At 44.4% G+C, this 22,161-nt stretch overlaps 1 protein-coding gene across 1 annotated transcript in view; it reads left to right on the forward strand.

Moving 5' to 3' along the window:
• MYO10 (myosin X) overlaps nucleotides 1-22,161 on the forward strand; it is a 166,684-nt gene that overhangs the window by 30,711 nt on the left and 113,812 nt on the right. Inside the window, 1 exon segment of the mRNA XM_080377795.1 lies at nucleotides 3,499-3,597. Within this exon segment, the coding sequence (XP_080233921.1) occupies nucleotides 3,499-3,597 (99 nt within the window).

Raw genomic sequence — 22,161 nt, forward strand, 5'->3', positions numbered from 1 at the left:
TGTGCGGGCCCCCTTTTTTTTCCCTTTCGTAGCCAGAAAAAAAATTGCAGAATGAATAATTTAATTTCAAGATGGAAAACATTCTCCTCCTTGTGAGAGGCTATTTTGAATGCTGAGGTTTTGGCAAATTTTATTGCAGCTTAATGTTTATAAGCTTTTCATTGCCCTTGAAAGCATAAACTTCGTGTTACTTGAGCATGGAGATTTTGGCAAATAATAAACCAGCAGAACAACAGGGGTATGGTTGTCCTGAAGCACTTGAACTTGACCGCATTTTGACAAATAAGTTTTTTTTGCTGTTTATGTATGCATTTAGATGAAATGGATTTAGTTCGTCTAGGACAAGGAGGTGGAGACGGGCCAGTACAGATGCTTGATGCCCAGCAGCAGGCTGACAAAAGCATTTCTCTGGGTGGTGGGAAGTCTGGAGCCAAATTACCTCTACTGCTTGGGGTGACTGTAGTACATGCTTCCACCCCTCAAGCCAGCAGGTCTCCAGAGCATGGTGGTGCAGTAGCCACTGACATTATATCTGTTAAAAGTTGTGAACAAAACTATGGTTATTTACTGTTGGTGGGAAGCTTTGCTATGCCTGGAGCACCTGAAGCGCTGTGTCCATTTCTGGGCTCCCTAGTACAGGAGGGACATTTGACATAAAGTCCAACAAAGGGTCATGGAGGTGATGAAGGCACTGGAGCATCTCTCCTATGAGGAAAAGGCTGAGAGAGCTGGGATTGTTCAGCCTGGAGAGGGCTCAGGAGAGATCTCATCACTGCATATAAATCCCAGTGGTGCCCGGTGACAGAACTGGAGACAGTGGGCACAAACTTAAACACAGGAGGTTCCCACTGAGCATCAGGAAACAGTGCTTGTTGTGAAGGTGACAGTACTGGCACAGGCTGCCCAGAGAGGTTGTGGAGTCTCTGCCCTTGGGGATATTTAACACCCATCTGGACATGGTCCTGGGAAGCCAGCCCTAGGTGACTCGCTTTGAGCAGGAGGGTTGGACTAGATGCCCTCCACAGGTCCCTTCCAACCTCAGCCTTTTGTGATGCACAGGTGAAGTGAGGTGGTTGAGGACATACAGGGATCCAAGGGGAAGGACTCGGCTCACCTTGCTCGGAGTGCATCGCGTGGTGTAGCGTGGGTATGCCATCTCTCTGATGCAGTGCTGTGTGCTGGTGCTGTACGGACCCATGGCTTCAGACCTGTGGCACGGTGGACTCGGTGGGGCAGGTGGCAGCTGTAGCCAAGCACTGCATTGCACTGCCCTGCTGGGGCTGCCGGGAAGCTCCGACCCTCGAGTTTTCACTCTCAGGCACTCTTGGGGATGATGGGCTCACCTGATGGCAGCAGCTGCGTTAACGGGAAAGAACCCACCCCACAAGTTGTGGTAGATACTCCTTAATACAGAGGATGTTGCCCTCAAAGTTGTCATCATGCCTGTAGCTAAGGGCGTGTACACAGGACATTTCTGTTTGCTGGCTCTGGTGGGGAGGTACCAGAGGAAGCCCAAGAGCGATGCCCTCACATCGGTCTTCCTCCCCCTGGAAAGCGCGGGGTGAGAGGTGCCCTCGGACCCCTCAGTGTGGAGGTGTTCGTGCCACACAAGGGGCTTGAAAACAGAGCAGTGTCCTGGGTTTTCTGATGGCCAGAGTCTGATGCAGACCCAAGGGAAGGGGTGGAATTCTTCCTGCTGCTGTCACTGAGTTTTGAATTAAATGTTCAAATCCTCTTTATTGCTTTTACCACTTCTGGTGGGTACTCTCCCTGCTGTTTCCCAGTCCCCTGTTCCCCCTGCCCACCTCAGGTACCAGCACTCTCCTTTCTGCTCCCCTCTACCCTCACCATGTGCTTTTGAGTTGACACATCCTGCACTTGAAATGCCTTGGACTTGCTGTAAACCTGGAAACCATCTGGCTCAAGGTTTCGGAGGTAAAAGGGCAAACACCTCCCCAGGCATTTGCAGCATTTAAAATGGAAAGCAGTTTGTTAGAACGTGGAGGGGAAAAAATAATGATGGATGCTCTTATGTGGTCCTCTGTGTGCAGCTGAGCTCTTACCACTCGGAGAAACCAAGCAGCAAGAATTCTTACATTCTGTGTGAACATTATCTTGTGTCTCAGTGCTGCTGTTCTCCCGTCGTAGAAGCAAGAATAATGTTTATTCAACATAAGCTAAAGCGTAGCAACTCATGACATGACTGAAGTCTGTTGTAGACTCATGGGCCACTGACCTTAAATACGTAGCAGAAATTAAAATCTGTATTTGTAATGGTTAATCAGGGTCCTGGCACCACCAATTTTAACAAGTCTAATTTCTGTGTATTCAAATTCAGGCAAGGACGGTCTTTGGATGCTGGTGTGCAAAATTAATTATTTGAATTGTTTTTTCCAGTGATCATACACCCGAGTCACAACCTTACGATTATCGGGGAATACCCTAGCCCTTTTCTGCCACCGCTTTACTTTTTCTTTAGGAGAGGATTTGGCTGTTAGGTGAAAAAAATCTCTGTTCTCTAAATACCACTGAAATACTGTCTCTAAATAGAACTCAGATTTTTGATATGGAGCCTGCTGTCTGTGTGTAGAGAATAGGAGTATAGCTTGGGTTGGAGGTCAGACCACAGGGTGCTGCTGCTCAGTGTTTTCATGCCATGAAGCCTTCTCCTGTGCTGGAGCAACTTGAGTGGCTATGGTTAATGGCATGGCTTTTGTTGCAGCTGCAGCATCAGCTGTGGTTCCTCCTCCCACATCCTCCTCCCTTGTTCTCAGTGCTGGATATTACTGTTTTCCTGGGGCTGGATCTACCAGCCAGGTGAAAATGTAAATAGTCTGTGCCTATCCAGCCTTACTAGACTGACTTAGGTGTCTCACTGATAGCGTCTAAGTTGCTCCCTCACCTCTAAAAAACAAATGCCATTTTCTTTGTGACCTTGATTGCTAGTAGTTTTTGTTTGGTTTTTTGTTTGGTTTGATTTTTTTTTTTAATTCTTTGTGGTGGTGTGCAACTAAGAGAGGACTGTATAAAACGCAAGGTGGTTTAGAAAAAAAGGTGAAAGATGATGGTGGTGATGGGGGAAGTACTGTGAGTGCCTAACAGAGGTTGAAAATAAATAGGTAGGGAGCCAGCCCCAGCCAGCTTTGAGGAGGAGCCTTTAAATGGAGTGTAAATTCAAACACTGCTTTGTAATTTTACATGTGCTAACATGAGGCACATGACTCAGGCTCCAGCCGGTCGTGCCAGCAGTTAGGAACTTCTACTTTTAAAAAAAAAAAGAAAAAAAAAAGGCAGAACTTCGAGTAGGCCTGTCTTTACTGTTGCAGCAGAAAACAACAAATACTTGCTGAGAGATTATTTTATTTCTTTCACTTGCATATTTGGATTTTGCTCTAACTTTCTCTGCTTTTACTTCATAAGTATTTCTAGATAAAAATAGTGAAAATCTTTTTTCTGTTTTCAGTTATGCCATCTGTAACTCTGTTTTGTTTATTGTAGGGGTCTCGGGTCTGGCTGCGAGAAAATAATCAGCATTATCCCAGTACTGTGCATTCATGTGCGGAAGGAGTCATCGTATTCAGGACAGACTATGGTCAGGTATGGGCATTGCTCCTCTGTGTTTTCTCCTTTTTGCTGCTCTGTGGAAAAGAAGCTGTTCTCCTTGTGGGGAGGGCATAGGGGAAACGAAAAGCCTTAGGTTTGTGAATAAAGTATTAGCTTTGTGTGACCTGAATGCACAACTCTGTTTTAGTAGCTCTTCCCGTTGCCTCTCCAGCCCGTTGCTGTGATGGTGCATGACAGAGCTGAAGCAATCCTGCCAGGTGTGAGCGGCTGGTTCCATGTGGGTTGGTGGTTATGTAGTTTATTGGAGGTGGGTGGCCTCTCCACGGTTGTATTCCCCTACAGTAATGGAAAGGGGGGTCTGGCATGTGGGACCGCAGTACGATGGTAGTGGAATGTCACTGCTTCAATGGGAGGCAGCAAGGCACACCTCCCAGAGCAAAATCAGGGCAGCTCCAACAGCTTCTGTTGAAAAGAGGGTTGTGAAAGAAGGGAACCGTTACTCCTCTCTCATTGTTTGTTTTGGTTTGGGTTTTGTTTTGGTTTTGGGGTTTTGGGTTTTTTTGCAAGCTTGTTATTTATTATTTTAACTGCTTTTAAAATTATTTTTATTTATTTTATTTATTATTTTAACTTCGGGGTTTTCTGCAAGCTTGTTATTTTATTTATTATTTTAACTGCTTCCTGGCTGTCACATGCTCCTGCCTCCTGCCTGCCTGTAGCGATGGAGGTGGGTCCCAGTGTCTGCTTGGGTTACCTTGAAGCTGCTGATGGCTTGGAAGTGCTCTGTTTCATCACACACTTACTTTTTCTTTATCTATTTATTCTATTCTCCATTAGGCCACAGTTTATGCAGACTTAGCTTCTTGCAGCTTCCGTGAAGAAATTTCAGTCTTGAGTCAGGTATAAGTTATGCTGAGGCAACCTCTGGAGGACACTCCCTTTGACTTTTGGAGGATGTTTGTTCCCTCAGTTTTGCTTCCTTTTCTTAGTTATTTGCACCAGATGAAGGAAGCTTCAGGTAGTGAACAAGGCTGAGAAAAGCATGGTAGACTGGAAAACATGTTGCCTGTTCTTGCTGCCTTCGCTTAATGTCTTTCTGGGTAAGCCTGGTGGAAAAGCACGTCTTTGAGAGCCAGGGATCCCTTACTTTACCTTGTGTGCCTTTCTCCAGGCAGGAAAGGAACCAGATAGAGTTGCAAAGTGGTTTTTGATGGGAAAGATATAACCTACTTGAAGTTAAATTGCTGTTATCCTGGCAGTGAGGCATGAAAACAAGGATGAAACAACCAGCGTCTGAGGCAAAGAAAACAATGTCTTCCTTCTCTTCAGAGTCCCTGGGCATGTGGCAAAGGAAGCGGAGTGACAGAGAGGAGGTCACATCCAAGCATCTCTGTCTGGTCAAGTCTCTAGTGGCAAAACTTAGTTGTGCTTTACATCCTTGGGGAGGCAGAGAGATGGGTGAAAGTCACTGCTGTCCTCAGAGGTAGTCAGGGAGCCCAACTCCCCGATAGCTGTTGTGTTTCTACTCCCACTGCCTTCCTAACGTCACTGGTTGGTTCTTAGGCCAACACCTAAGACACATGGAGGACAGGGAGTGGATTAGAGACAGCATGGCTTCACCAAGGGCAAGTCTTGCCTGACCAACCTAGTGGCTTTCTATCATGGAATGACTACATCAGTGGACAAGGGAAGAGCTGTGCATGTCATCTATCTGGATTTCTGTCAGGCCTTTGGCACAGTCCCCCGCAACATCCTTCTCTCTAAATTGTAGAGATAGGGATTTGATGGATGGGCTGGTCAGTGAATGAGGAATTGGTTGGACGGTCACACTCAGAAGGTAGTGGTTAAGGGCTTAATGTCCAGATGGAAATCAGTGATGGGCAGTGTTCCACAGGGGTCTGTAATAGGACCGGTACTGTTTAGTATCTTCATTAGTGGCATAGACAGTGGGATTGAGTGAACCGTCAACAAGTTTGCAGATGACACCAAGCTCAGTGGTGTGGTTGACAGGCCGGAGAGACTGGATGCCATCCAGAGGGATCTTGACAAGCTGGAGAAGTGGGCCCATGGGAACCTCATGAAGTTCAACAAGGCCAAGAGCAGGGTCCTGCACATGGGTCGGGGCAGCCCCGGTATCAACACAAGCTGGGGGGTCAAGGGATTTATAACAGCCCTGACGAGAAGGACTTGGGGGTTCTGGTGGACAAAAAGCTCAACGTGGCCTGACGGTGTGTGCTCGTAGCCCAGAAAGCCAACCATATCCTGGGCCGCATCAAAAGAAGCGTGGCCAGCAGGTCGAGGGAGGTGATTGTCCCCCTCTACCCACTCTTGTGAGAGCCCAACTGCAGTACTGTGTTCAGCTCTGGGGTCCCCAACATAAAAAGGACATGGACCCGTTGGAATGAGTCCAGAGAAGGGCCACAAAGATGGTCAGCAGGCTGGAGCACCTCCCCTCTGTGGAAAAGCTGAGAGAGTCGGGGTTGTTCAGCCTTGAGAAGAGAAGGTTCTGGGGAGACCTTATAGCAGCCCTCCAGTACCTAAAGGGCACCTACAGGAAAGCTGGAGAGGGATTTGTTTTACAAGGGTGTGTAGCGATAGCACAAGGGGGAATGGTTTTCAACAGAAAAAGGGTAGATTCAGATAGATATAAGGGAGAAGTTTTTTACAATGAAGGTGGTGAAACACTGGGACAGGTTGCCCAAAGAGCTGGTAGATGCCTCATCCCTGGAAGTGTTCAAGGCCAGCTTGGATGGGGATTTGAGCAGCTGGATCTAGTTGAAGATGTCCTTGCTCACTGCAGGGGGACTCGACTAGATGACCTTTAATACACATGGTATGGGGGAAGACAGCAACAAAACTAGACTGAGAGCAACTACCACTAGGTGTAAAGCCTCCTCACAAGAGAAACAAGGCCACCTATGTGCTGGTGTGTTTTCTGTGGGTTGCATGTTAAATTGTGTGTTTAGCGTTGCTCGGATCAGGGAGGTTGACCTGTCCTACTGAAATTTGGGGTCCATTGAAGTGGAGAGGCTGAGACTGTCTACTCTGTTGGCTCTTTGCAGCTGTAAAAAGGAGGATCCATCATGTTAAAGCATCACTGTTACATTTGAGGTGCGGAGTAGGAAGGCTGCCATGTGTGGTGTTGTACTAACCTGCTCCAAGCAGCATCCAGCACTGGCCTTTCATTTAAACGTAAACCCTCTCCAGTGCCTAGTAGGAGTGACCCACATGCTTATAGGAGGGGCTACCCATTGTTTTTACAGGATTTTGTAATTGGACACATCTGTGAAGAACCTGACTTTTAGAAGTGTTTTGAGCTTCAGAACCCTTATCCTTAGAGGAACCACAGACGCTGTTGTAAATGGACAGCTTGCTGTGGTGCCCTGGGAAAGGATGGCAGAGCTAATGTTGGCATCCGCCAGCAGAAAGGCTGCTTGCTGGTGGTCTTACGTGAGCGTGTTCCATGTGATGTTGCTGCCTTTCTGTGGTGTACGTAATGCAAGCTGAGACTTAAGGTAATATGGAAAAAGCCTCGTGTTGTTACTGTGATACCATCTGACTGATGACACTTCCTTAGAAAACCTTGGTGCTATCAACATCACTGGGGAAAAAAACCTCTTTCGGTTTGGTCAGCGCGTGTTAAAAGCAGGTGGTGCAAAATGGGAAGGGAGCAGCCTTCGGACCCGTGATGTGGGTTTGTCTCCTTGGCAGGCCTGAGCTGGCTGCCGCACAGCCAAAGGCATACTAGCAACTCACCGCGCTTGATAACTAATCCTTCCAAGGCTTACGTTTTCAGGAGTGCACTTTGCGTGTAAAAGAACCGTGCCAGCTGACATTGGCCAATTAATGTTTTTTCTCCCATTGCTTTTCCTGATGCACTTTTAGACCACCCCTGCCCTTGCTCTTTGGTTACCTACAGGCTGCAGAAGGTTGCAGGTGGGTGAAGTGGAACTAAGGTAATACCCAACAATTAACTGTGATGGCTTGGAGATCCCTGCAATGCTGTGTATTGCTTCGAAAACCAAGGCAGGGCAAGCAAGGGGTGAGATTGCAGAAGTATGGGGTGATGATGGCTTTTGAAGCATGGCCAGTGTTATTGATTCCCAGACCCTTTTGACAGCTGCAGCCCGTGTTCAAGTCTGGTGACAAACTGATGAAAATATGGGGGCCTTATCAAGCATTGCACAGCATTGCTGTTCATCTCTGATTCGACAGTTTCTACTTGACTTTGCACTTCTCACCTTTCTACTGAGCATTTTGCGTGACTTCTCAAGATGTGCTTAACGGGGCAGTGGGATGAGGAAGTAGTGTTTGCTGGAGTTGTGCTCAGGTTTTACTTTTATGAGTTTGGCTATCAAGTTGTTGGCAGCATTAGTTTGCAGAATATTGGAAATATCATAGCACAGTACATTACTTCCTAATTTCTTCTTGCTGTTATGTTCTGAGGGGTGGAAATAAATTTGCCACAAAAACCTGCGGCAACATATATATGCTGAAGGGGTATTGGTTGTAGGGAATCCTACCCAAAGCCAGTATTCTTGCAAGAATACCTTTTAATATTTTAACAAGTTGCTTATCAGGCATTGAATCCATTCTGGTGGTGATATAATTTTCTCGAATATTCTTGTTGTCCTGAATGTTTCAATTAAGCAGTCCATTAGTTAACTGTCATTAAAGACAACCGCAGTACTGCCTTCTGCTGTTGTCACCCTCTGTGTGAGATTGTTGTAAAACTAGCTAATTTGATAAGCTGTGTGGGTTATCTGGTACATATGGTATGCTAAAAAAAGGGAATTTCAGGTTGTACGTTTGGGTTTCCCTGAGCAAATAGCTATGAAACTATCTTAACTCTTCATGAAGTAAAGTGTGGCGCTGTGTGGGGGTAGATGAAAATCTCATTAAATACAGGGAGGGGAAGAGAACGTCAGGGCCATGTGTCACCACCCGAGCTCACGACAGAGGAGTGGGAGATGAAAGGTGTAACATCTCTGTCAGCACGTGTTCCCGGTGTTGGGCTGCAGCTGGCTCTGGAGAGCCTTTCAAAAGCCTTCTGCAGGCTGGCCTTCAAAGCCAAGGGTCTGCAATGACTCAAGAAGCTGTGATGAGCAGACAATTCCTATTGTAAATGTTTCCCTTTGTAAGTGCCTCAGATGCTTTCCAGAAGAGAAGATGCTGTACTCTTCTGGTGGTTGGTGGGTCGGTTGCTTGGTTGGTTTGGCTTTTGTTCCATTAGTGTGCACGGAGCTGGTGAAGGACGCTGTGCCTGACGTTTTGGAAACACTGTGTCTGTGAATATACATATAAAATATGTCAGTGCAGTCTATGGATACTCAGACTTAAAAAAAAAGTCCTAATCTTTCCTTGTGTGTATAGACATATATATACACAAATATATATATATATATAAAAAAGCTGGTATCACAGTTACTGCATCTTTTTTTTCTTGTTTTGAGGGTATTTTTGCTGCCTCTGTTTTTAGGGTTAAAATGATTTCTTCCTTAAGGGTTTTATTTACAGTAAAGCAGATATTTCCTCCTCATCATATTCTATAAATTTTTAATGAAGTTGTGTGAGCTTATGAAGTATTCAAGTGAATGTTTTAATAAAATGCTAAAAGCCCTGCTGTCACTGTGTGCTTTGTTTGAAATGACTGATATGTGTGTGTTTGGTAATCAGTGGTTCAGTTGAGAAGTCGTCTCTTTCCAGTTTCTCTCCTTTTCTGAATAATGTGAACTCTATTTCAGATAAAAGAGTAAACTTTCCTCATGCATGAAAGAGGACTGCTTTGTGCTCTGGACTTGCACAGACACACTTTAAACCGCCCCCAGTGAAAGCATAGATTGCAAATAGAAAAACCTGGGGGGGGAGTAAAATCTTGCAGAAGATGGTCTTAAGCTGTGTGGCATTAATTTCAAGAACGTCTCTCTTGTCTGCTAATTAGGACTCTACTTTTTTTTTTCCATTTGTACATCCAAATATGTATAAAAATAATGCCAATAAATGTATAGTTGGCGTGTGTCCCTTCCTTATTTATTTATTTATTAATGTAGTCATGGTGGTTTGTGTAAGTAGCACTGTGTTTAAGCCTTTGAGCGTTGGGGACTTTGAGAACAGCGCCTAAGAGCACACATTTTTAACAGCGCCTATTCCCGTGCAAGGAAAGCTTCCATAAATGTAAGACATAGTTTGTATAGGAGTAACCTGCTCTGGAGAAGTTAATCCAGGGAAATTTAAAAGTTGAATCGATTGCTGCAAACTGTCCTGAGTCTGAAATTTGAAGATACTTAATTGCATACCTGCTCGCTTAGTTGACTGAGAGGAACTTTTAAATCAAATATGTTCTAAATAGAAGCAGCTAAGCAATAATATCCCAAAAATGTAGGCTCTTTAAAAACAGATGTCACATTTCACCAGTGAAGACTCTTGTCAGTTAAACCAGCTTTCTGTGAACTTTCTTTACAAAGAAGTCCTCACGGCATGGTGTTATGTCAGCAAACAGAGTGCTGCTCAGTATCTTTAGCTTCAAATCAGAGGCACCTGTAAATGGTTTGTTCAGCAACGAAAGTATTTTTTCCTGTGATTTTAACTTACTGTGGCTTTTCTGAAGGCATTTATGCATCTAAAGAATTGGAAGGCTACAGATGTTCCTTGTTAAACACAACTCAAGTATGTTTTCCATGGAGGTTTTCATCTCCCCCCCCCCCCCCCCCCCCCCCCTTGTTTGAAGGCTGGGACAGTTTCTCATCATGACCTTATTCAGAAAAGTTAGACATGGGCTTTATTTGAGGTTTGGGGTTTGTTTGTTCTCTTTTTGCCTGGTTTGGGGGGTTCCTTTTGTTTGATTTTTGAGTTAGCAGTAGGATTATGTTGAAGATACCATGTGGTTATACCAGGAGACTTCATGTTTTCCTCATTTTTGGTTTAAAAGAAAAATAAAATCCCTAACCTGCAGGCAATGGTTAAGCACTTCATATAAGGACGTTTTCCTTTGCCTTGTGTCCTTTCTCACTCTCGCTTGGGACTGTCTCATGCTAGCCTTTGCTACTGTGAGGAGCCCTTTTAAACAAGAGTCTTCCGTTCATATTCACAGGGCATGAATAACACCACTGAAGTTACTTGGCTTAAGTTACTGAAGTCAGTAGGACTGTTTATCAGTAAATGCTGTGTTTGGCCGCATCGGTTCATGGGATCAGGCATCGCAGAAGTAAATCCTTCTGGGCAAGGATTTTCTTAGTTATCATTGAAAAGTGTCATGCTTGCTTCTAGCTCTTCCCTGTAAAGACTCGACAGTATTTCCAAGTAGTGTTTTTTTGGACTTCTCCCTGAATGCAGTATCTATTACCCTGGAAATACACCCTTACAAGGGAGCATTTTAAAGAAGCCCTGTGTGAGCTCCCTTGTATATGCAGCCTCTTAAGAAAATACACAGATACATGCGGTGGGCTTTGGTCTTGGCTGCTCTTAGTATTAAATGAATCCATCTCTTTCTGCAAGCTTTATTTATGAAGACGTTCATGCTTTTTAATTTAACGATGCTTATGAAGAGTAGTGACTACTGACTGGCCGCTGGGTAGCTTGTGCGTGTTTTGGGCAGCAGATCCCCTGCCTTTGAGGCTCAGGGTCAATACCAAATTCAGCGACTTTATGCCAGGAAACTGGATTCCGTCTGTCTAAACACTGTAAAGTTAATTTTATTCTACAGTGAGTTATATTTGGCTTGTAATAATTCTCCCAATTATTTCTAGTACGGCTATAAAGGCTTGGTGCTGTGGCTGTTTGCATGTTGGCTTCTTGTTTTCTTTTTTTATGTTTTGGGTCTCTTTTATTGCTATTTTTAGGGGATGTGTATGGGAATTTTGGGGTTGGGGAGGGCCAGAAGTCAGACAGAGTTGGGATTTATCTTCTGCACAGAAGTATTTACATCTTTATGCAGGATGTCGAAGTTCAGCAACTCTTGCTGCAGGCATCTGTTGAGGCACCCATAAACAGAGCCGGTGACAGATACAAGCTGGGCTCCAGGAGCGTCCGTCGGGAGCATCTGCGGGCAGACTGGCCTCAGTGACTCGCACGGGCCACGCTTGTCCCAGGTGCTGCCCAGCTTGGGGAGGTGGCATTTGGGACCTCAGCCCGTGGGGCATTGCCTGGGAGGGATTGCAAGGAGGGAGGGCTGTGCCCTGCTCACCCCTGCTTTCTCTGTCCCGTGCCCTTCAGAAAGGGCTTTCAGTGAACCAGACAAAGCTGCAGAGCCGGTAGGTGTCCTGCAAGCCCACTGAGCTGCATCGTCCCATCTCTCCTGTGAAGCGTTTAATGGAGCGTAACTGCAATGCGTGAAAGCCTCCTGCACCTAGTAAGGATTTCATGCCATTGTAGGACCTGGCAGGAGACATTTTCCTTGATGGAAATGCTGCTTCAAAACCCCAAATGTTACTTAAAAGTGTGATGTGTGATCACTGGTTCAGGTGGAAGCACTCATAAATTGAACAAGTTTTTTCATCTGATGTGCCGTCTTTTTTTGCTTTTTAAGTACTTGCTAATTGGAAAAGTCATTACTTTGGGTCTCTCAAATTCTCCAAATACTGATTGCTATAGCATAGAAATATTAGAAAGACATTTCATAATGCTGAAGGAAGTAAAATCTGTGACAGAAAACTTTCTTTTTTTCCTGATTCAGCAGCTAATTCAGCTTGCCTGTTTAGCTGTTTTATATCGAGTGTTATTTTTACATGACTGCCATTCTTTGAATATTTGTTAAAGAGTAATATGGAAAAGCATTTTTCTATGTGTTTTTCTCTGAACTACTGTGTATTTATTACATAAAAAATACAGATCAGGTTATGAAGTACTTTGTGGATATGTTGCACATGTGCTGTCTTCACTTTTTTCCTGTTACTCGCCTTTCTGCAAAAAACACTATCAGCTTGATTAATTCAGGAAGGGGAAAATTTTAATCCTAGAGTGAGATATTTTAAAAGAAAAGCTGAATTGTAAAAAAAAAAAAAAGTCCAAAAACCAAACCCAAACCAAACAAACAAACAAAAAAACCAAACCCAAACCCAACCAAAACAAAACTACCTCAAAAAACCCAAAACAAAACCCAAACCAAAACAAAAAAACCTCCCCCAAAAAACCCCAACCCTTAAACACCAAACCAAAGAAACCGTCCGTGCGTGGCAGACCAAATTGACTGTACTACTCCTGCAAAATGAACCTTCTGGCTACCAATGCATAGCCACATTTTGTCAGAAGTCAGGGAGTTTGCAAGTGAGCAGCCCGGAGATTTCTAATGTACAAATGATGGGGGCAGAAGGGCTGAGCAAATGACCATAAATAACTCCTTTAATGTTGGGTTTTCAAGAGTTTTGTTCTGCGTTGCCTAAACATAATGGTAGTGTTTGCTTTAGCTTTCCTGAAATTCATTTGTTTGGCGTTAGAGTGGCTGTTGTTAAGTGTTTTACTAACAATATAAATTAAATCTGTATGAACAAAAGCATTTCTCTATGCTTTCTGTAAGACCTGACTGAAAGCAGTCCGTATCTGAGATGCTGACAAAGAGGTACTTACTTTGTGTCCCATCGGTTTGCTGTGGCCACATAATGGGTTGTGGCTGCGTAAACAGTTGAGATGTCAGTCTTCTCCCTTGCTTTCTGCAAAGAAAATCCAAACCATCTGTGCTTTTTTGGTGCTTTTATTATGCTTGTACTAAAGATAGCAAAACTGCTTTTGTTTTAAGATTAAAGCAGATGTACACAGACTGCCATATTAATTTCTTTTGTAAGGGAACACAGTTCAGCTGTTCACAAAACATGGGAAGGAATTCAGACTGCATCGTGCCAAAAAACGACGACAACGATGAATCTGTAGCTTCATGACGAGCAAGCTTGTCACTTCAGTTGTTTCCTTGTTCCTAAATTCCCTTGGATGTGGGGCCGGTCTCATTGTTCAGTGCTGCCAGTGTTTTCAGGAACACGTGGTTTAGGTTAAGCTCGATTACACGCCAAGATACTTCGCTCTGCGACAGGGCATTGCTCAGTTCTGCTGTAGTGAGATTTTGTACCTTACAGTGCAGGTAAGTGGTGGATGGTCACTGAGATTTTTACTCGGAGAAGGCTCCCATCAACTTAACTTGTGTGTGAATTTATCCCCATTAGGAGCTGAGCAAGAGCAAAGCAATATAGACTGCCCTATTTTATTATTATTATAGATTAATTATTTTACTAATTACTATTATTTATTTTTAAAATTAAGAAGTCAAAGAAATGACTGGGTAATTCTGGGTGGAATTTTACACAAGAGCCATGTCTCGCCCCCACCCTGCTGCCCATCAGGGACAGAGACCTGGGCTCAGGGGTGTGAGCTGTGAAAAATCCTTTTAGGTTACTATTTCAAGTGACTAGTTTAAAAAATGCAGTCATCTGACAGGTGTGTAGGGTACTGCGTTAGGTGTGCTGGTGGTCCCAGCCCACGTGCCGGCTAGCAGGTATCGTGTGGTGGGGGTGATCACTGTGTAGGGAAGCGGGCAGTGTCTGCTGGCAGGTCCTCTGGGGAAGGCTGCGGTGCCTTTGGCTCTGCGGTACCAGTTCTGTAGGTGGAAAGCTCGTTTGATCTTTCCCCAGTGGTTGCTCGAGCAGTTCTTGAGGTCTGCATTTTCCCTGTGTACCTGAGAAATACAGAAATGAAGGGGGGTACTCTGCATCTCCAGGTCTGTCACTGCACAAGTTAACTTTAATGTTCTGATGCCAGAGTACTTCAGGGCTTGATGTCCATAATCTCTGTGTTTGAAAGATGCGTACTTCTGGCAGAATTTCAGATTCTTTTAGCAGGGAACGCGGGAGTTTCCCGGTGGGATAAAATGTGTCGTTGCACCTTCAGGAGCCACGTGACATTTGCCTTCTTGAACATTTCAAAGCAACTTGTCGGAAAGCATCAAGATTTCTCATGAGAACGCTATGGGAGTGAGATTTCCCCTAAAGCCTTTCTGCAATGTGATGATAAACTCTTTCAATATTAGTTGCAAAAGCCACTTTCATAGTGGTGCTTTTATGTTTGCTAAGCCAGGGGAAGAAAATGTTAGTGTAGGTCATGTGTCTCTTCCTCATCAGCACACTTTATTTTTTTTGTAAAACAAGCCACGTCCTGTTTAGCATACACATGATGAAGCTGAGAGATGATTTAGGGAGATTTATCTATCCAAGCTGACTTAGCTAAGGAGAATCATAAAATGTACATGGAAAAAAATCCACTGTGTTGCGAAGTCAAACCCTGGAGAGTTAGGAAATGCTGCGGGGCCTCTTTCTGCACGGCAGGAGCGGCAGCCGCTGCCCCCCTTCAGCTGGGTGGGTGGGCACACATGGGAGAGGAGAGGGACCTGTGCCAGGGGAAGCAGTACCAGTCAGCTCTGAGTGACTTCTGGTGTTTTAGGGTGGTGGGGATGAGCATGTATGAGAATGGAAGTAAGGATTGCTCGTTCAAAGCATCCTAACAGTCCTTCCTTTTGTGATGTGTGCTGCTTTGTTTAGTTTTTTCTTTTCTTTTTTTTTTTTTTTTAATGCCTCCTACCTGCCCTTTGTCCTGTCTTCCATGCATGACCTCCTTCACTTTTACATGCTTGGTCTCTCCAAGCTTCTGCTTTAGCTTCAGTTCCTATAGCATGTCCTGGCTCATTCGGCGTCACAGCCTGGCAGCTGTTACCTGCTTTTCTCCCTGACACACCAGTGTGCACACACACATGCTGCATGCACCCTGTCAGGTGTAGCTCATAGCTCCCTGGGTGGGTGATGGCAGGGTCCGGCATCCAGGGTCCATCCCACCCCCAGCCAGGGTCAGGGCAGCTGGGGGGCACAGGGGCAGCCCCAGCCCTGGCACTGAGCACCTCCCTGTAAACCCAGCAAACCTCAGCAGAGCACAAAACCACATCAGGCCTCCTTTGGCTTGTGAGCAGCAGAGGGTCGGAGGGTCTCCTCAGCCTCCTTTCGCATGGCTTCTGTCTGGGCTAGTATGGATAGTGGCATCCCAGAGCTGCAGGGGGGAGCACGGGGAGGTCTCGCTCAGCAGCAGCTGCTGGAGCACACCAGGGGCAGAGGGGCTTTCCCAAGGTGTTTGGCTGCTGTACCTCTGAGGCTTTACTGAACACTCACTGTGGGATTTTTCTCCAGTGATTTGCAACTTAGTCAAAACTATGACTTTTACAGGAAAGATAAAATCTTGCTTCTTGGAAACAATTAATTCCCTTTTTAAATTAAACTTACGTTCCTTAAAGAACGGTCTGGTAGAGTGTTCACGGATCAAATCACCAGAGTTATTGTAGACCTGAACAAGACAAAAGTACTGTTTTGCCTTCGGGGATAAAATAAGCTAATTTGAAAATACAGGCATAGTTAGTAAGATGTGTACCTGCCATTGAAGGCTTCATCTGAAGCTTTCGATGTGTAGCAGAATTGTAAGCTATTGAAGACAGACTTGGGAAGGGAGCAATCTTAATAGCTCGAAGTGTCACGAGCCTATCATGAAAATAATGATATGTCTTTTGCTGCTGATTATTTCTTTTTGAAAGTGCACTTTTTCACTAGCATCAGCAAGGAGTCCTAATTAGAAGTAAATAATAAAATCCATTATTAATGCTGCTTTCAGGCAGACATTTAATATACATTGAAATCTGATGGCCAGACTTCATTGGCATTATCTGTGCATCATTATTGGCTTTGATGCAATTACACAGGGTTTCTGTCACCCCAAGGTTTGCCCAGGAAATGTAAAGTTCTGACAAGGATACTTCAAGGACTGCTAGGCATTTGAGATATGTTAATGTTTTTCACATGTCCTCGGTGGGTGGGGGAAGAGGGAGCAGTAATTCTGCATCATCAGGAAAGCAACAGAAGTGTGACAAAGGGTTGATAAGTACAGCATACAAATGTGTACTTCTAAGGAGAATGTGACTACTGCACTGAGTTTTTACATGAACAAAGCCCTTGATGTGGGCAGGGGCTGCACCCAGCAAAGCCTCTGCAGAAGGCAAAAGGGAGGCCAAGAAGCAGAAGACTGCTAGGGGTCCACTTTTTCTGAAGCATCACCCTCTGTTTTCTTTTGGGTTGCTTCTCTGGCCATTTTGTAACATGCTTGCCTTATATTCCAGATGTATGATGATGTTAACGGATCAGACCAGACACTGCTGTGCATATTCAGTCACTCTGAATCATTGCAGATATCTGTTAATCCCAAGCATGTCCACATGCATGTATCAAATGCATTTGTTCAAATGCGTTCAGAAATGAGCAGAGCTGTTGCTATGCAGTATCATAATGCCCCTAATAGGTTAATATGGCTGTTACGGAAAGTATTAAGTCATGTGTACATATGCTGTGTAGATAGTAAGGTGGGGAAATGTACGTGTAGGAGCTCACGCAGATGTATACATATACTGCTTCCCAAAAACACTGGACTCAATAATCTGCATCACATGCCTGTCCTTTTCTGTAGAAGAAATCCTAGTCAGTGGTAGCCTACAGAAGTTTTCTAAACGAAGGCTTGATTTTTCAGTGATGATGTCGTGCTGATGCCACGCTGAAGCACAGCGCCAGGCCTTGGCTAAAGAAAACACGGTTAGGTAGACCAGCATTCACCTTGTGGTATTGATAAGCTCCGCAGCTGCACTTTGAAAAGCCCTTGAACATTGCACCTTGAGTCAGTGCTGTTTGAGTATGAAATCCTTAGATAGATCTGACTCCCCACAAACGGAACTGTTTACTGTACCTGATGTCCTTAGAGCAGATTGAGCAGCTTGAAGTAGACAAAGATTCAGACACCAGAAAGGTTCGGAGTTGCTGAAGCTGCTCTAGAGTCATGCATTTTTTGCATGACTTTTAACCTGTGTGCAACGTGATGTACTTACTGGTTTCAGTGTGGATGTTATGTAAATACTAAGCAGTTTATCAGATGTGGTTCAAGCAATGCTTCCTCTATTTATGTATGAAAATTGAAAGAAATGGCTGATTAGAAATGAGCAGCTGATTAGCAAACTAGGAAGAAAACGTTATCACACTGGTGCTTTTAAAACAAGCTCACCTTTGAAGTGATAGCAACAGAAGACATTAGCGACTTCTCTTGAGAATTTTCTGAATAGACAGATTTATTTTTTCATGGAAGGTGAAATTAACTTACAAGGAAGCTTTTGGAACTTTGTTCCAGGTTTTTTTTCATCACTTGTAAGTTGCCGTCTTGAGCAGTTAGTACCCATGAGTTAATGGAGCCAGACTTTGCCGTGTGAAAGGGAATCCTGTCAAGCTCATTCCCTTGCATAGCACAGATTTTAAATCCATTTTTAATTTGCATTTGTACTTAGGTGTCACCAGTCTAAATCCTGTAGTAGAGGTGTCAGTCTGAAAACAGTGTCCTGTAACCTCCATAGGAGCTCAGGTATGGAGGGATGTATAGTGGCAGAGTCCTGTGTTTGCACCGGGACACAGCTGAAGCAGCCGAGTTACTGGCTGAGGTGGCCCTTCGCTTTCAGATCTTTGCATGAACTTTTCTCCTTAGGAGGTATAAGGGGCAATCGAGCATAAATTGGATAAGGAGAAATAACAATCCTCTGTGCTTCCAGGCTCACTTACCAGTCCAAAATACGCTTTGTGAGATGATGGAAAAGTGGGGAGAAAAAAATCTGGATGCTAACCCAGTAGTTTCACCTACTCCTGTAATTAAGCTCTGAGTACTTGTAGCTTAGTTGAATCTCTGTTTGTTTGAAGCTAATTTAGTTTCCAGTCTGGCAGGAACTGTCCCCTTAATGTCAGGGTTTTTTCTTTAGCCTTCTTAACACAGCACATGATTTCCGGAGACCAACGCATTATTTCTGGCCGTCAAGGGCACCCCCAGTATGCTGATGTGGTTCTTGAATTATACAGCTACCAGCATACACACCCCTAGAGTGAGTAACAGCTCTTTGCAGTACATGTGTAAATATTTACATCTGTTTCCCTCCCACTTGGTAAAGTACTCCATTACTGTACAGTACAAAGCGCTTTGTATATAGAAAAAACCCACATTGTTTAGTTCTTTGGTTTTGTTTTGAGGGGGCATTATATTTATTTAACAAAAGGCCAACTAGACGCAGCATGCATTTTGCAGGGAAGTTGTGCTTTCATCCAGTTTCGCAGCTGGATGGACAGATTTATGGCGAGGTGATGGACTTTTTCAAGGTCAGATGGTGATTTGGTGGTGGAGTAGAACCTTGGGTCCTGCTGACTGCAGCACTTTGTTTAAAAGTTCCAGCATACAGCTTTGTCTTTGCAAATTACCGCAGCAAATAAACCAAACTTAGCCCCAGCCCCACGGTTAATTTAAATAAACAAATTTTGTGGGGGCTGTTATGTTTATTTAAAATGAGGTTGATGGGTACTGATAGGCTCAGACTTGTCCTTGCAGTAGGGAGGAATTCTGAAAATGATTGTGGTGATTCTTTTTCGCTCTTCAAAAAGATTTGGGTGCTTAAAAATACATCTTTAATACAGGTAAATGTGTGCATCAGCTACTGCTGCTTTGCATTTACTGCAGAGCAGTAGTCTGCAGGTCTTCATCCATTTATTACACAGTTATACTGAGTAGTGCATAAAGGCAAATGGCAGAAGTGAGAAACTCATAGTGCCAGATGAACTGGAAAAGCGATGGCAGATTTGGGCCAGCGTCTCCCTGTGTTGCAGTTGGGAAGGTGAGCTGTAGCAGTGAGGATGGCTGGGGCTCCGGCAGCCAGCCCTGGCGTTAGCCATGCTCATAAGGAGCAAGTTCCTCCTTTGCGTTTTCCTTTAAGGGAACATGCTATATGCTGTATGGTATACGTATTGTCAGAGGGGCTAGCTCTTGCTCTGGTGGACTTGCAGGAGAGGGATTCCTTAGCCTTAGAGAGAAAATACCAGGTTTTTCATGCTTGAGATTTTAACTTTTTCCAGGTTTTACATTGGTGGCAGGTTCTCACTGGTGCCTTCAGCCGAGGGCACCGCAGAACACTTAGTGACTGAGGTAGAAATGAGTTTGTGAATGCTATCTTCTGATTGCCAGTTATGAAACTTCAGAAGTGATCTGCATTTCTGTGATGGAAAAAAATACACCACTCTATCAGTTGAGAAACATTCAGTGTCTGTGTTGGCACAGGCTTGCCAACAGCAAAGCATCTAGCAAAGTCCTGGCACGTCTGCCGAGTTCGAAGTCACCTGGAGTGGTGGGACTTCCCAGATCTGTCAGCACCACATCCAGCTTCCTTCCACATTTTCCTTTATGCTGCTTCACCTGAACTCGCACCTGGCTGTCCCTGTCTGAATGTGCACAGTTTCAGGAATATAACCTGCGAGATTTAGCAATGCAATTATTTTTTAATGGAGTTTTTTTTCTTTACTTTCTCAGCAAGCTGCATTATAAACAGGCATGTGCTTTAACTTAATTTTCTCATCAAAAAGTGCTATTGCTAACTTCAAGCGTTAAAGCTTTCTTTTGTTATGCGTCAACTACAGTATTTCTGGGGCACTTTGTTCTGATTTTTTTTTTTTTGTCCTCTATGTATGAATGCAAATGGATATATTCATTTCACTTCTTTTATAATAACTGAGTTTTGGCCTTGATTTGAATTCCTCTTATCAGTCGTGTCTGCGCGCAAAAGTTACAGCATGTCAGGAAAGTAAGGTATGCTCCCACCATCTGTCAGATGCAAGGCAAAAATAAAATCTCTGGCTTTATGCATTTAATAGTAAATTAATAGAGATCTTATCAGCTGTTACAGATGTATATTGCTAAGCTCAGCTGAAAACTTGATGTGTGGTAGGAAATCAAGCTAATACTTGCTCCTTCCGTTAAAAGGAGCAAGCACAGCAAGAGTCCAGGCTAATGAGATGAATATAAAGGGACCAGTGAAATTTACTATTAAGACATAGTTTTGAAAGCTCATTATTGAAAAACAGGTTTGTGAAGAGGTTTGGAAGAAAAGTCACCTCTTACTGTTGGAGTACAAATGGAGTTTGAACTTTCTTTTTAAAAGATCTTGAATCCGTTACAAGTATTTTGAACTACATGGTAGTGGTAAGTGTCTGAGTTTTGGTCTCTGAGCTCATGGAAAACTTAGTTTCTGGGACTAGAAAGTTAGTATTAAAAGGCCTGTTATTCACTTCTTGCTTTGCGTTTGAAAATAGGCCTATGGGTAAAAAGAGAAAAATACCCAAACCATATCCAACCTGTGCTCTTTGCTTTTACGTTCTGCTTGAGAATTATTGCAGCTTTTCATGTTGCAGATGGTCTGAAACTATTTGTCAGGGCTATAATCAGGGGAGCGTAAGCATTTTTCTTAATAGAAAATAGTGACAAATGCACCCCATTACAAACTGTCAGTTCCCGGTAAGTTTAGCAGCTGTATGTGCAAGCAGTTCCCCGGGCAGTACCTGTGCTGTGTTTTCAGGTGTGTGTGTTGGGTTTAGCCAGAGACTCCCATGGCCGTCCCTGCGGGTCAGGTCGGGTCTAGCCCGCGGTTTGTGAAGTTGAGCAGCCGGCCAGGATGAAAGTCGTGTGTCTGATCTGAGCGCAGCTTGTGGAGTGTGGTTGCTGGAGTAGCCAGAATCTGCGCTCCTGATGGCCGCTTCCCACTGGCAATAAAGATTTGCTGATGGCTGATCTGAAAGCGCTTCTTCGCCCTACGATCTGGCAGAGCTTGTGGTTGTGTGAAACCCCTTGTATTCATTCATGAGCTTGCTTGAACTTGCCTCAGCAGTGTTATCATCTGCAACCTTTAACTAGAGATGGCAGTGTCTTACTAGCATTTAAAACTCCCTTGTGTTTTGGGAGCCCATCCTGCGCCCTTCCTATGTGGCAGGTTGCTGTGTGTATGAATAGCTTGAACCGGGAGATCTCTGTTCCCCATGGTCTGTGTCCCATTTGAAGCATCTGCCCGTAGTGCTGTGCGCCAGGGAGACATCTCTCCAACGGTGCAAAACATCTTTCAGATCACTGGGTTGAGGCGGCTTCGTGTACTAACTCACGTTTTTGCACCATTGTTTGGAAATGACCTTATCTTTCTCACCAAATCAGATAGGTAAACACACGTCCATGTTCTTGGTCCTTTGTGGCCGATCATCATCTCTGAGGGAAACACACCCCTTTCTCTGATTCTCTGGAGGAATGGTAGCTGCTGCCAACCGCAAGTACCTCCTTTGGAGGGATGCTTTACAGAGTAACTGCTGAACACCAGAGGCATGTCTGAAGAAAGCTGTAAGCCAAATTGTGGCTGTGAAGGTTTTAGCTATAGTGATGCAAATTCTGACATTAGCGTTTTACTTTGATGTAACACCCCTCACCCACCCTTTTCTTCCCTGCACTTTTCACTTTCTAGGAAGCGGTTTGTGCAAAGTCAAAATAAAAAGTACTTGTGTAGGCACTGATACCACTGCAGCTTCAGCTGATGAAGCGGAGTGGTTTCACTGCGGTGCTGCAGCTGTATCAGTAGAAGGACATGCTTGAAGTTAAGCACTGAATTTTGTGGAGGCAAAGGCATTCTCAGTTCCTTTGCAGCTGGGCATAAAAATCCAGTTTAGGTCCAAAAACCCCAGGCTGGTCAGCATGGCTTGCATCTCA

The sequence above is a fragment of the Falco punctatus genome, assembly GCF_963210335.1.
Source record: "Falco punctatus genome assembly, chromosome: 3".
NCBI classification, from domain to species: domain Eukaryota; kingdom Metazoa; phylum Chordata; class Aves; order Falconiformes; family Falconidae; genus Falco; species Falco punctatus.